The 15,261-nt window shown below is 42.9% G+C and overlaps 1 protein-coding gene across 1 annotated transcript; it reads right to left on the bottom strand.

Moving 5' to 3' along the window:
* Positions 1-240: 240 nt before the first annotated feature.
* Positions 241-5,403, bottom strand: LOC142908015 (aerolysin-like protein). Its single transcript, XM_076058151.1, has 2 exons — positions 5,357-5,403; positions 241-2,606 (listed from the first exon to the last, which is right to left on the bottom strand). Exon 2 carries the CDS (start codon positions 2,590-2,592, stop codon positions 1,651-1,653), a length of 942 nt encoding a protein of 313 aa, XP_075914266.1. The 5' UTR covers positions 2,593-2,606; positions 5,357-5,403; the 3' UTR covers positions 241-1,650.
* Between the last annotated feature and the right edge of the window lie 9,858 nt (positions 5,404-15,261).

Genomic DNA, 15,261 nt, shown 5'->3' with positions numbered 1-15,261 from the left:
CAAGATCTCACTTCTGCTACGCGTTATCTGCACACATACTAGCTTACGTTTTGATAACTGTGATGGAAGGGGTTATCTTCGTGCAGTCATTCGTGACCGGGTTGAGACCATCAACTCACCACACTTGACTGCAGTTTCATTACAGGCGAATGCCTGGATTTGAACAAAGGTTTTCAGTGATGCTGGCTCAAAGGGGTTGTGGATGTGATAATGATGATACTGAATGCAAACACAATCCAATGATTTTTTTAAGATTTTTTATTTTGCATCACAAGCCCAAAGCATTGCAGAACATGCAACTGTCTAGTTGCATGCAATTCCCTATAATTAAAGAGCATGCAATTGTAATCTAAATACATTAATCCAGATGGTGGTGCTGATGGAAATGATAGCACTGCAAGAGAAGTTCTTTAATTTTCTGGTGTCACCTTTGGAGAATTTGTTGGTAATTCGAGGCCAGTTATCATTATTTGTATATTCATTGTAGTGTGAAATGGAAAACAAATATGAGCGTTTTTGAAAATAGGTGTCCCAACACAAATGAAGATTGGTTGATTGTTTGAGGAATCTTTATCTTTACGTCATCGTTTTGTTTGGTATCATTCACACGTGGATGTCTTCTCTCTATAATTTTAGTAGAAATGTTGGTCAAGTCCATCGATTATTCTGTTCGTGGCAGCATGCAGAAACTGTATTGTCAAGATATATGGTTGTATGATTTTGCCGTGGAGAATGTCCTTAGCTGTGTGCTTCGTGTGGGTTTTCACTCTTCAGCTTCTCATTTCTGAAGCCCATAAAGCTTCACCTCTTTTACCTCCTTCCAGTCATTTATGTCGGTCATCCAACTTGTACTTTGATGTTTTGAACCCCTCCAGATTTGCACTCTACCGATCAGCGTTGCCTATGCCAGTGTGTATTGTCTTGCTACATTGCCCAAACCACTGCAGGAAGTTTTTTTTCCATTTGCTTTTGCTAGTTCGGGCTCATTCTCACGTAAGTAAATGGCAAAAGTAACGTTAAAAATGATTTATTATCTGTGAAATGATAGTTAGATTGTAAAATCAAATATTATGAAGATACCCTCTCCTGTGTTGGTTTGATCTGGAACTGTTTTTGTCGTCGTTTTGTTGCCTTGCCCAAGTTTGCATTTAGTGTTGAAAAATCGGCAGGAATGTACTTATGCTATTTGTACTTATATACTTTATTTATTCGTATTTCTTTATATAAGTTTAAGCTACTGGCTTACCATTGATCTACTTTTTACTCCTATCGTGTTTTGTATTGTTTGTTGTTGTAACTTGCTGACTCGCCCCTACTGGACATCTGTAAAAAAGAGATTAATTTATCGTCGGATTCCTCCGGGATAAAGACAGATTATGATCATTCCATTGTGATTTCTGAGCGAACAGACTCAATTATGTACGGTATGTGCGAGAAAAATTCGTTGAAATAACTGCATCTCCGTGTTAATTATTTTTTCACCGATTCAAAGGTTCCTTAATTGCACGAACTGAAATCTCCCAAATGACATATGTATTGCATCATATTTTATACCGCAGGGTTCAATAAACTATTAAAGAAAGATAGGCAGCGTTGAATGCAGCATGCAGTTAGTAAAGCGCAGCACGTGCGTGCTTTTCCGGTGCCGTTTCACTTTTCCTTTGTTACTACAGTCGCCTTGGTGTAGGCGAGGCCCTTGTAGACACCCTCCATTGGGATGTCGTAGGTGGCGCCGTTCAATAAGGAGATGCGCACCGTACCCTTGTACGGGAGGTCGATTTCCGCGCGACCGATATTGATGTCGATCGCAGTGGTCTTGTGTGGAGGAACCGTGACGTTGAATGAGAGGAGCTCGGTTTTCGATTCTGAATTCTCCACGGCGTGCGTACTCTCGGTGCTAACGGTAAAACTAAAGCCATATTCAACCTCCACGACATCCGGAACGCCGGCTGAGACGGTGAGGCTCACGGTTGCCTCCAGACTGTTTGTGATCGACCAGGAGGAGGTTTTGGTCACGGTCTTGGAGGTTTCAATTTTATAGGTTTGGGGGACAGAACCAGTATTCTTGTAACTGAGTGATTTGATCTCTTCCATCTGGACTTTTGGAAGCTCCCTGTGCAGTGTAGGGTATGTCACGTTGATCAATTCTGAACTTTTAACCGAATTGATGAAGAGGAAGCCCATGCTGTCGATGTCTGAACCGCCTTTGCCCATAATTCCAAGGCAGATTCCAGAGCGGATGTCGACTGGGTACTCGGTCTTTAGGCCCCAGTCTGTCATCTTCACGAAGAATTCCCTGCCTTTGGTTGTCCTGAACTTGAAGGCGCCCAGGCGTGAGCCAGCCCCATTCCCCCACAGTGAGAGGGACGAAAACAGCTCCCCGGGCTGGAACACAAACTCTTTGTGAGATCCCGAGGGACTGCCGTACTGTGCAGTCCTTCCGTCCGTCAGCCAGGCCTTCACGCACTTGATCTGCCACCCTCCAACCCACACCCAGATTTTTTCCAGCGTTGCTCCATTTTTCCTCCCATCAAAACTGAAGGCTGTTCCTCCTTGTCCTCCACAGGTGTGTAAGGCCAATGCATAAGGCATTTTCTCCTTTCTTCCTGCACATTACAAGATACAGATTTGTTTAAATTATGAAAGGTCAAACATTGTGATATTCACAGTTTGACTTTCAAAACCACATTTTATTGACACCTCTGTAATAGTTATGCACTTCTAAATTTGCATGTCGACTCAGACTTTATCGACAATTCAATAACAAATATCACTATTGCGAAAAAACGGTGATAAAGCAGTACATCATCATGTTGGGAAATTGTAAAATAAACACACATTGTATCAGATTATTAACTCGTAATGCCTAACTTACAGCTAAAGACAATGAAAGAGGAGCAGACAGTGACAAGGTTAGATAATTTACAAGAATAACTGTTTGAGGTTAAGAGAGCCTTGTCTGCAAGAGAAATACAGCTTCTCTGAAATGAAAGTTGACAAACACAGTACAGCAAATCCTTCCGTCGAGGTTTTACTGTTTTGGGCCAAATTTATTGAGGTACTGTTCGCCGATTGTGCCCCTGTGGCTCGAACATTCGCAGTTGATCTAGAGATTCCTGTATGCATGATATATGTACTGCTCGCGATTATGCTGCCATGAAAGTACACAATGCGCCATCTTGTCCCCATCTTATTGCCCAAGTGGCCCATCGTGGTATCCCAGGCCACGTGGTGTTCCTAGATTCCAGTGGGTAGACAGTGAGGTTCAGCCGCTCACGATTTTAACTTCCTGCAGTGAACAGTACTGTACACGGTTACCTATACAGTGCATCTACGAATAGCCCCTCCTGTATTCAAAAAGCTTTCTTTAAGATGTTTGATTTAAGCATAGCCTCATCCATATGGGATCACAAAATAGCGCAAATAGATTTTCATTCCCTTACGTTACTTAGGAGAGATCGGGGCCTGACCCTTTGCAGATTTCCTAAAATAGAACAAAGCAATCGCTTTCAGAACTTTATTCAATAGATCAACAAGAAAAAGTAAAGGACATGGAAAAACTGGGAGAAGGCTCGGTGAGCTGCTGGTTATTTGCTGCCGTTACCTAAGCTCCTATCAAATATAGTTCGCGTGTCCTGAAACCATTATTCACGGTTTCTAACACATTGGGGAAATGCAACCACAGGTGAATCTCAGTCCACTCCTTCATATGTAGACAATCGCCTCTGTGGGGCGACCAATCACTAATAATAGAATGCACAAGGGGTAACTGGCCTGGCTGGAGAGTGATAGGCTTGGAAAGGGTGGGGGACCTTCCAAATAAGGTTACCAAAATATCAGGGACACCATCCAAAGCTAAAAACAAAAGCTTTGACCACATCACTCAACCAATCTTGGATGGTCTGGTGGAAAAAAAGGAAATGAAAAGTTCGTGCAGGAGATTGAGACCGGGTTAGAGCCAAAACTAGAAAGCTGAGGGGGAAAGGCTGCTGGGACAGGACATTCCTCACCAGAAATGGACTCAAATATGGTTGGGCTCAGACAGCAGGCCGCAGTTCCCTTCCTCTAAACATAATTTAGTTCAAATTCACACATTCCTCTCCTAATTGCCCTAGATACCACAATGGACGGTACAGATGTAACTGAATGCCTTCTGGCCGTGCTCAGATATTTTAGAATTATACGAGAATTTAACGGATTATTTTAATCGGAACTTGGCACAGAGCTGAGCCCCTCAGTGGACTAAACTTTGCGGGGCTTGAAACCAAAAGGGCTATCGGTACGCCAATATGCCTTACTGAAAACCGGATATATTGTAGCAAGAAAGACAATACTAGCAAATTGGAAACAAGAACCCCCTCTTGGAGACTCTGGCACAGAACTATTCGTGCCTTGGCGGGAATCAGCTCCTTAACCAGGATCTACCAGGAATATAATAAGAGTAAGAGGAAATGTGGTCCCCATTTTTATTGACCCTGCGTGAATAACCAGAAAAGTAGGGAGCTGGGCAAGGGGATGAACTCCAGACACTAAAACATTCCAATAGGCACCGTTGCTCCTAGGGGAAAATAAGAAGGATAAGCCCAGACATCATGCTTATTTTACTTTGTTTCCTGTCTAGTTTGGATAAATTATTCCCCTTCCTCCCCCTTGTCCTCTTCTTCCCCTTCCCAGTTAATCTGCTGCTCCTGATCGTTGCCTCTGTGGTAGGTCAGCGAGCCCAATGGCATCCAGACGGGTCCCCATTTAAGGATTTATTGCACCGGGTTCGACACACGTTCGTAATTGGTATCTCCCTCTGTGATGGCCATGTTCTGGACTCTTACAAAAAAACATGCATTGGATAAATAAAGGGTGGAAGATTGACCCAGGACATCAAGAGTCGTGTTTTTCTTCTTCATGTGATGCAGTATGGATATCAAAGAGAGAGAGAGAGAGGAGGGAGACAGGAAAAGAGCAAAGTGAGAGGGGAGGCACGAGTATTGCGCAATCGACGTCACTTTTAGACAGACAAACGTCATCAATGCATTTGTATGTAAAGTTTTTCCTGAACATTTAAACCAACGTTGCATGATTGTCAATTGAATTCACATCTTTATATTTTTAGGAGTTGCTTGCTGCTGATGCTGTTATACGTTGTTTTTTCACTGATTTGTGACAGTAACTTACAGAACGGATTTTTAGTGAAAATAAACACAGAAATCCGATAGCATCTTGTTTTGCCAACATCACACCAAGCAGGCAGGTTCTCAAGGGGTGCCAGCTCAGAGGCACTTACCTGGGAGTCACCTGTCCACCACACACACCACCTGAATTTTTAAGAACGAGACCAGTCAGGAGTAACCCACACGCTCACCTTAAGGTTCTCTTCCCAGAGCATGCTTTTCTATCACCAGAACACTGTCATTAATACTATTGTTGCACAGGCCACGTGATCCAGCCACAGCCTAAATTATACATAGCTTCGCATCACTCACGTCAGAATAGTTTATGTAAATATAGTTTGGCATATTTCCAGAAATTATGAATATTTAATCTATCATACATATATAATTTTCAAAGTTGAACCTCTCTTTCTTTTTCATGATGACGAGGTGGAGTGAATCAATGAGTGGTTATTATCAAACAAGGTTCTTCCAACATTATGGAACCTTGTTTCCGCGCCAAACATCGTAAACCTTCCATAAAAAAATATTATGAAGCAGAAAATTAGTAGTGCCAGATACACCAGCCACATTTATAAATATGTTGTGTAACATAGATCCTTACTCACCGTGTAGCAATATTTTAATGTAGATGTAAAATTCAATGAGGACGTGATTATCTTGGTGTGTTCTGAGACTGTTGTTGTACATATCCGGGAGAGATCTGAGATTGTTGTTGTTGTTGTCTTGGTGAGGGACTGTTGTTAATGTTGTCTTGGAGTTGTCTGGGACTGTTGTTGTTGTTTTGGTGTGTAACTATTGTACTTGTCATGGTGTTGTCTTGGACTCTTGCTGTTGTTTTTGTCCTTTTGCTGTTTTGCCCCAGGCATGCATTTGGTGTCAAAAAATTGGCAGGAATGTATGTTATTGTGCAATTTGTACATCTATACAGGCGTATCTCACTTGAAGAGCATGCTTTCTCTGCTAATTCGAGCGATTTCAATACAGATTAATTCGTTCCAAAACGAGCAACACTCTCACGGCACTACTTTTAGTTGCGAATATGATCATCTTAAGCAGCGTTAAAACACGTATGACCAAAACATAACCCTCGTGTTCCTCCAAAGAGATCTCATTAGGTAACGCGTGTTGGGCTGAAACAAGTGTTCGATAACTCTTCGTTGGGTAAGGTTTTCATGTATTTGTATTCTGTTGGTGTACCCAGAAAATCCTTACTGACTCTCAAGATACATTTTCGAAAGGGCCTCTCTAAGTTTTACAGTAGGGGGCGATGTAGCTGCTCTGTGTAATCCCAATTGAGTAATTTTGCAGATACATTTTCAACATTGGAATGTTCGGTCACATCAGAAACATTTACAAATAAATTGTGAGAGAAGAAAAGCAGAGAACCCATAGGAAACCCATCCAGGAGCGGGTCAGAAATCGACGAAAGGACGTCTAAACTGTGAGGCACAAGTGTTAAAACTCTGCCACCCCGCCTACAGTATCAAATTGAATCCACGAATTGAAATAGAATTGGAAAGAAAAAAAGCCCGCTTCAACTACAATGGAAGTCAAATGGTAATGAATTTTAATTATAACTAAAGTTTGTCATCGGAATGCCTAAAAATATGACGTATAATGTAGTGCATTTTTTAAAACAGTTAAGCCATAACTGGTTTATTATATTAATCTGATATACCAGTCGTTCCCAACCAATGTGTTTGATGTGTACACCTCCCAGCCTAATAACTTTTCCTCATTCCCTGACCAGCACATAATCTACTGCGAATCATCCCTAACTTTACTTTACAATCCCTGTTCGTACCCCCTTTGGAGATGGTACACCAGGCAGCCACTAACAGAAGATTAATGCAGTAATTTCTCCAAACGTTTAGGCTCCACAGTCCCAGAGTGTCAGTCCACTTTATTCCCAATAATTCGTTTGGTGCTACTGAGTAGTTTCTACTTCGAAAATAACCTTTAAAAATACACAGACCATAAAAACGAGACGTGACAAATGAAACACTACAATCGAGCAGACAGAGGTTACGAATCAAGCCATATTACACAATACAAATAAGTAAGACATGCACGTGTAAGATACACGATATAGAAAATAAGCCAATCCAAATGAGACAAACAGCAGAGACAGTTCATAAGATTCAGGTCATTTTAGATGACTTATTACGAATTGGATATTACATGGGCAAAGGGAATACGTAGGATATGTTAAACAGTAACAATTGACGGCGAATTATAAAGTAAATAATCATGAGCATCCCCACGCTGAGAAACATGCAAGGAAAGCAATCTTGCGAGCAAGCTGTTATGAGTAGCAAAAACATGTTGCGTAAAGCAGACGTGTTACATAAGAAGTACCGATATAGATGTCTCTTCTCTTCCATCAGCTGCCAACAGGTGGTTGACAACGAGGCTGAATGAAATAGTTCCTTTGATTTCGGTCACTGGACACGACGTTCGCTATGCCGTGAGGTATGGTGAATTGAATATTGGCTTGGCAACATTGATCTGTAATATTTAACGAATAAATAATCAATAAATAACCGTGATAGTGTTGATGTATTGAGCCTATCCTTTTTATTTAGATACAATTTTTGGGGGGGGTTTTGGAAGCGGAAATTCCTTAGCCCACAAAAAAAGCATCATGGAGAAGGAAGTGAAGTGGCACTGCTGTGACTCTGGAACATCAAAGGCTGACAGAATTAGCCACCATTGTGATTGGCTGGCTGGTCTGCTATCTGGCATATGAAATACAAAATTTTATACGAAATCAAGCGTTTAGGAAGTTTTACTTGATTCGGTTAGCCAGATCACTTGGCGCATGTGTGATGGGTGGAGGCGCCCGGACAAGAGACGACTTTTCACCTGTGATGACACTCGACTAAGGGTCCGTCCAAATGACGTCACGCGATTTTGGACAATTTTTGACCCCCCGCCCCCTTCGTCACGCGGCGTCACGCAAAGTCAGACCCCCCTCAAATATGACGTCACGAAGCTCTGCCCCCCCCCCCCAAAAAAAATATGTAAAACATGCTTCAAACCGCTTTAAACTATTGTCATTGTAGTGCATTTTGAATGTGGCCCTGCACTCTGATGTTGTAGGAAAACACACTTATTAAAACGTATAATTAATTAAGTAGAAGGTGCTGCCTATATTTATTTAAAGTTGCGCATTTTGATGTGACGTCACATTTCTCAAACCCCTCCCCCCTCGTCAAACATCGTCACAAATGTCTGACCCCCCCCCCCCCCAAGTGCATGACATAATTTATGGATGGCCCCTAATATATTAGTACCGATTAACTAAATATGTATTTGTATGTACTGTATATGCTGTACATGAAACAAAAATTGGATTCATTGTTAGATTTATATCTAACTAGCGGTAAGTACCCGGTGGTGCCCGGGTGAAAAAGGCAGACACACACCTGGACTTACACACAGACATCGACTCACACACATAGAAACACATCGACTTACACGCACACACACAGGCATCGACTTTAGACACACACATATGTAGTTACACACACAAATGGACTCACACACACACATATACTTACACACACATATCGACTCACACATACATACATATGTAGTGGAACAAATAGGCGCATGAGGGTAAATGGTGAGATGGCGCGGGGGCAGGAGAGTATGGGTCATATTGGGACAAACATATGCAATGGTTGGGACAATGATGTCATGATTAGGCCAATTAAGCTATGGAGCCAGAGACGGCTGTGATTGGCTGGTGTTGTTGTCAGGGCTGAAGTGGCGTCTTAAAGTCTGGAGAAGTAACAGGTGCATGGGCACGCGGAGCGTCGTTGGGACGCGGGTTAATTAATTGGAGAGTAATGAGAGCAGGGACAAACTGGGGAGACGCGAGGAGAAAGGGGGGTTGGATTCGGGAGCTGGACGAAGCAGGACGTGGAGCAGAGCTGAAGTGAAGGCAGCCAGCAGGGAGAGAGGAAAGCAGGAGCTGAAGAGAGAAGCAGCAAGCAGTGGAGAGAGCACAGTGATAGCGGAGAGAGGAGAGCAGAGAGAAGCAGCCAGCAGTGGAGAGATCACAGTGATAGCAGAGAGAGGAGAGTAGAGAGAAGCAGCCAGCAGTGGAGAGAGTGCAGTGATAGCGGAGAGTGGGGAGCAGAGAGAATCAGCCAGCAGTGGAGAGAGCACAGTGATAGCGGAGAGTGGAGAGCAGAGAAGAAGCAGCCAGCAGCGGAGAGAGCACAGTGATCGCGCAGAGCGGAGAGCAGAGACGAAGCAGCCAGCAGTGGAGAGAGCACAGTGATATCGGAGCTGACGGAGAAGTAGAGATTGGAGAGGCAAAGGCGGCGAGCGAGTCGTGTGAAGCACGGCGAGCGAGCCATGGCAAGCAAAGGAACTGTGAAGTATTGAGGACATTTGGGGAACTGTAAATGAAGTGGTGTTGGAAGAAAAACAAAAGTTGTCCAAGTGAAATCAACCACTACATTTGGTGTCAGAGGTGACTACAAAACTACGCCGACATGTCGAAGAAATCGGCCAAGAGGAAGAACGTGCTGATGGACTCGTCCGACAACAGCAACGACTTGGACGTGATTCCCGTGTCTGGCCAAGTGGCTGTTACTCCTCCGGAGGACCTGGTCGAGCAAGTGTCTAGAGAGCGGGATGGTGGCTCAAGCAGGGCCGAGATCCCGGGGCCGACGGGTGACTGGAGAGTCCTCATGGCCCAGTGGCAGGCCAGGCTGGCGACATTGACGGAGGCATTTGACCGCTTTATGACGACGGAGCGGGTGCTATTGACGGTGTTAAGTTGTCCTGCAGCTGTTCCCACGGCATTGGAACACGCCGACGATGGACCCGCACCCTCCGGGGAACGGCCAGCTGAATCGGACGATGATGGAGCACCACCATCGAGAGCGGGACAGCGACTTCACGTTCAATGCTTTTAGGCCAAAGTTGGCAATTGGACGGCGTTTATGAGACGGTTCCGATCGGCATATCAATCACTAGTCCATCTATGTTCTGAAAAGAGGAGGGGGGAGACGAAAAATTAATGTATGATGTCTGAAAGCCACTGTAAACGTGAACAATCAATTAAGACCTGAAATTGTTAATCAAATCTTTCCAATGATTGCTAAGCCAGAATCCATCTTCTCGGTTGAAATTGTCTTTGTGCTTGTATATGTGGATAGCCTCATGAACGAATCTCTCATGGTAGCCAGATGGCTTACAAAGAACCTCTGTCTTGGAAAAGTCAATGTCATGTGAGCCTACTGAATTATAACAATGATCTGCCATGGCCGAGGTGTTGGTCCTACCGTGTTTATGGTCTGCTTTGTGTTCATGAATGCGGTCCGAGACATGGCGTTTGGTTTCTCCAATGTAACTACTACCACAGAGGCAACTTAGTTTGTAGACACCAGGGTACCGTATGTCCGGAATCACATCTTTTTACAGACGGAACCAGATCACGGATTTTATGTAATGTGTTGAAACGGACCTTGATCTTGTGTTTATTCAAGATTTTGGAGATCTTTTTTGTGATCCCCGCAATGTAGGGTAAAGTGATGGTTTTGAAAGGCTCCTCAAGAGGGTCCTTCTTCATGGTTTGAGTGATAGCTTTGCGGATTGTATAGTCGGAGTAACCATTTGCCTTAAGAGCTTGGTGTACGTGCTTGAGTTCACTGCCTATGTCTTCCTGGTCGGATATGCATTGGGCTCTATGGTACAGAGTCTTGATGAGAGAATTCTTCTGTGATGGATGGTGGTGTGAATCGGGTTTCAGATAAGCAGAGTCACAGCAGTGCCACTTCACTTCCTTCTCCATGATGCTTTTTTTGTGGGCTAAGGCATTTCCGCTTCCAAAAAAACCCCAAAAAATACTATCTAAATAAAAATGATAGGCTCAATACATTACCACTATCACGGTTATTTATTGACTATTTATTCGTTAAATATTACCGATCAATGTTGCCAAGCCAATATTCAATTCACCATACCTCACGGCACAGCGAATGTCGTGTCCAGTGACCGAAATCAAAGGAACCATTTCATTCAGCCTCGTTGTCAACCACCTGTTGACAGCTGATGGAAGAGAAGAGACATCTATATCGGTACTTCTTACGTAACACGTCTGCTTTACGCAACATGTTTTTGCTACTCATAACAGCTTGCTAGCAAGATTGCTTTCCTTGCATGTTTCTCAGCGTGGGGATGCTCATGATTATTTACTTTATAATTCGCCCTCAATTGTTACTGTTTAACATATCCTACCTACTCCCTTTGCCCATCTAATATCCAATTCGTAATAACTCATCTAAAATGCCCTGAATCTTATGAACTGTCTCTGCTGTTTGTCTCATTTGCATTGGCTAATTTTCTATATCGTGTATCTTACACGTGCATGTCTTACTTATTTGTATTGTGTAATATGGCTTGATTCGTAACCTCTGTCTGCTCGATTGTAATGTTTCATTTGTCACGTCTCGTTTTCATGGTCTGTGTATTTTTAAAGGTTATTTTCGAAGTAGAAACTACTCAGTCGCACCAAACGAATTATTGGGAATAAAGTAGCCTGACACTCTGGGACTGTGGAGCCTAAACGTTTGTATAAATTACTGCATTAATCTTCTGTTAGTGGCTATCTGGTGTACCATCTCCAAAGGGGGTACGAACAGGGATTGTAAAGTAAAGTTAGGGATGATTCGCAGTAGATTATGTGCTGGTCAGGGAATGAGGAAAAGATATTAGGCTGGGAGGTGTACACATCAAACACACTGGTTGGGAACGACTGGTATATCAGATTAATCTAATAAACCAGTTATGGCTTAACTGTTTCACTAAATGCACTACATTTTTCGTCATATTTATAGGGATTCTGATGACAAACTTTAGTCATGATTAAAATGTATTACCATTTGACTTCCATTGTAGTTGAAGCGGGCTTTTTTTCTTTTCAATTCTATTTCAATTCGTGGATTCAATTTGATACTGTAGGCGGGGTGGCAGAGTTTTAACACTTGTGCCTCACAGTTTAGACGTCCTTTGTTCGATTTCTGAGCAGTTCCTGGATGGGTTTCCTATGGGTTCTCTGCTTTTCTTTTTTCACAATTTATTTGTAAATGTTTCTGGTGTGGCCGAACATTCCAATGCTGAAAATGTATCTGCAAAATTACTCAATTGAGATTACACAGAGCAGCTAAATCGCCCCCTACTGTGAAACTTAGAGAGGCCCTTTCGAAAATGTATCTTGAGAGTCAGTAAGCATTTTCTGGGTACAACAACAGAATATGAATACGCGAAATCCTTACCCAACGAGGAGTTATAGAACGCTTGTTTCAGCCCAACACACGTTAACTAATGAGGTCTCTTGGGAGGAGCACGAGGGTTATGTTTTGGCTATACTTGTTTTAACGCTGCTTAAGATGATCATTTTTGCAACTAAAAGTAGTGCCTTGAGAGTGTTGCTCGTTTTGGAACAAATTAATCTGTATTGAAATCGCTCGAATTAGCAGAGACAGAATGCTCGTTAAGTGAGATACTCCTGTATAGATGTACAAATTGCACAAGAACATACATTCCTGCCAATTTTTTGACACCAAATGCACGCCTGGGGCAAAACAGCAAAAGGACAAAAACAACATCAAGCGTCCAAGACAACACCATGACAAGTACAAGAGTTATACACCAAAACAACAACAACAGTCCCAGACAACTCCAAGACAACAGCAACAACAGTCCCTCACCAAGACAACAACAACAATCTAGATCTTTCCCGGATATGTACAACAACAGTCCCAGAACACACCAAAATAATCATGTCCCTCAATTGAATTTTACATCGACATTAAAATATTGCTACACGGTAGCAAATGTGGCTGGTGTATCTGGCACTACTAACTTTCTGCTTCAGAATATTTTTTTAATGGAAGGATTACGATGTTTGGCACGGAAACAAGGTTCCATAATGTTAGAAGGACCTTGTTTGATAATACACCACTCATTGATTCACTCCACCTCGTCATCATGAAAAAGAAAGAGAGGTTCAAGTTTGAAAAACATATCAATGTATGATAGATTAAATATTCATAATTTCTGGAAATATGCCAAACTATATTTACATAAACTATTCTGACGTGAGTGATGCGAAGCGATCTATAATTTAGGCTGTAGCTGGATCACGTGGCCTGTGCAACAGTAGTATAAATGACAGTATTCTGGTGATAGAAAATCATGCTCTGGGAAGAGAACCTTAAGGTGAGTATGTGGGTTACTCCTGACTGGTCTCGTTCTTAAAAATTCAGGTGGTGTGTGTGTTGGACAGGTGACTCCCAGGTAAATGCCTCTGAGCTGGCACCCCTTGAGAACCTGCCTGTTTGGTGTGATGTTGGCAAAACAAGATGCTATCGGATTTCTGTGTTTATTTTCACTACAAATCCGTTCTGTAAGGTACTGTCACGAATCAGTGAAAAAAAAACGTATAACAGCATCAGCAGCAAGCAACTCCTAAAAATATAAAGATGTGAATTCAATTGACAATCATACAACGTTGGTTTAAATGTTCAAGAAAAAAACTTTGCATACAAATGCATTGATGACGTTTGTCTGTGTAAAAGTGACGTCGATTGCGCAATACTCGTGCCTCCCTTCTACCTTTGCTCTCTTCCTGTCTCCCTCCTCTCTCTCTCTCTTTGATATCCACACTGCATCACATGAAGAAGAAGAAGAAAAACACGACTCTTGATGTCCTGGGTCAATCGTCCACCCTTTATTTATCCAATGCATGTTTTTTTGTAAGAGTCCAGAACATGGCCATCACAGAGGGAGATACCAATTACGAACGTGTGTCGAACCCGGTGCAATAAATCCTTAAATGGGGACCCGTCTGGATGCCCTTGGGCTCGCTGACCTACCACAGAGGCAACGATCAGGAGCAGCAGATTAACTGGGAAGGGGAAGAAGAAGGACAAGGGGGAGGAAGGGGAATAATTTATCCAAACTTGACAGGAAACAAAGTAACATGAGCGTGATGTCTGGGCTTATCCTTCTTATTTTCCCCTAGGAGCAACGGTGACTATTGCAATGTTTCAGTGTCTGGAGTTCATCCCCTTGCCCCGCTCCCTACTTTTCTGGTTATTCACGCAGGGTCAATAAAAATGGGGACCACATTGCCTCTTACTCTTATTATATCCCTGGTAGATCCTGGTTAAGGAGCTGATTCCCGCCAAGGCACGGATAGTTCTGTGCCAGAGTCCCCAAGAGGGGGTTCTTGTTTCCAATTTGCTAGTATTGTCTTTCTTGCTACAATATAGCCGGTTTTCAGTAAGGCATATTGGCGTACCGATAGCCCTTTTGTTTTCAAGCCCCGCAAAGTTTAGTCCACTGAGGGGCTCAGCTCTGTGCCAAGTTCCGATTAAAATAATCCGTTAAATTCTCGTAAAATTCTAAAATATCTGGGCACGTCCAGAAGGCATTCAGTTACATCTGTACCGTGCATTGTGGTATCTAGGGCAATTAGGAGAGGAATGTGTGAATTTGAACTAAATTATGTTTAGAGGAAGGGACCTGCGGCCTGCTGTCAGAGCCAAACCATATTTGAGTCCATTTCTGGTGAGGAATGTCCTGTCCCAGCAGCCTTACCCAGTCAGCTTTCTAGTTTTGGCTCTAACCCGGTCTCAATCTCCTGCACAAACTTTTCATTTCCTTTTTCCACCAGACCATCCAAGATTGGGTGAGTGATGTGGTAAAAGTTTTTGTTTGTAGCTTTGGATGGTGTCCCTGATATTTTGCTAACCTTATTTGGAAGGTCCCCCACCCTTTCCAAGCCTATCTCTCTCCAGCCAGGCCAGTTAGCCCTTGTGCGTCCTATTGTTAGTGATTGGTTGCCCCACAGAGGCGATTGTCTACATATGAAGGAGTAGAATGAGATTCACCTGTGGTTGCATTTCCCCAATGTGTTAGAAACCGTGAATAATGGTTTCAGGACCCACGATCTATATTTGATAGGAGCTTAGGTAACGGCAGCAAATAACCAGCAGCTCACCGAGCCTTCTCCCAGTTTTTCCATGTCCTATACTTTTTCTTGTTGATCTATTGAATAAAGTTCTGA

The sequence above is a fragment of the Petromyzon marinus genome, assembly GCF_048934315.1.
Source record: "Petromyzon marinus isolate PM22_M1 ecotype Great Lakes invasive population chromosome 68 unlocalized genomic scaffold, UKy_Petmar_22M1.pri1.0 chr68_unloc.1, whole genome shotgun sequence".
In the NCBI taxonomy this organism is placed as follows: Eukaryota; Metazoa; Chordata; class Hyperoartia; order Petromyzontiformes; family Petromyzontidae; genus Petromyzon; species Petromyzon marinus.
Note: the sequence above shows the minus strand (reverse complement) of the source record. Positions and strands in the feature narration are given on the sequence as shown.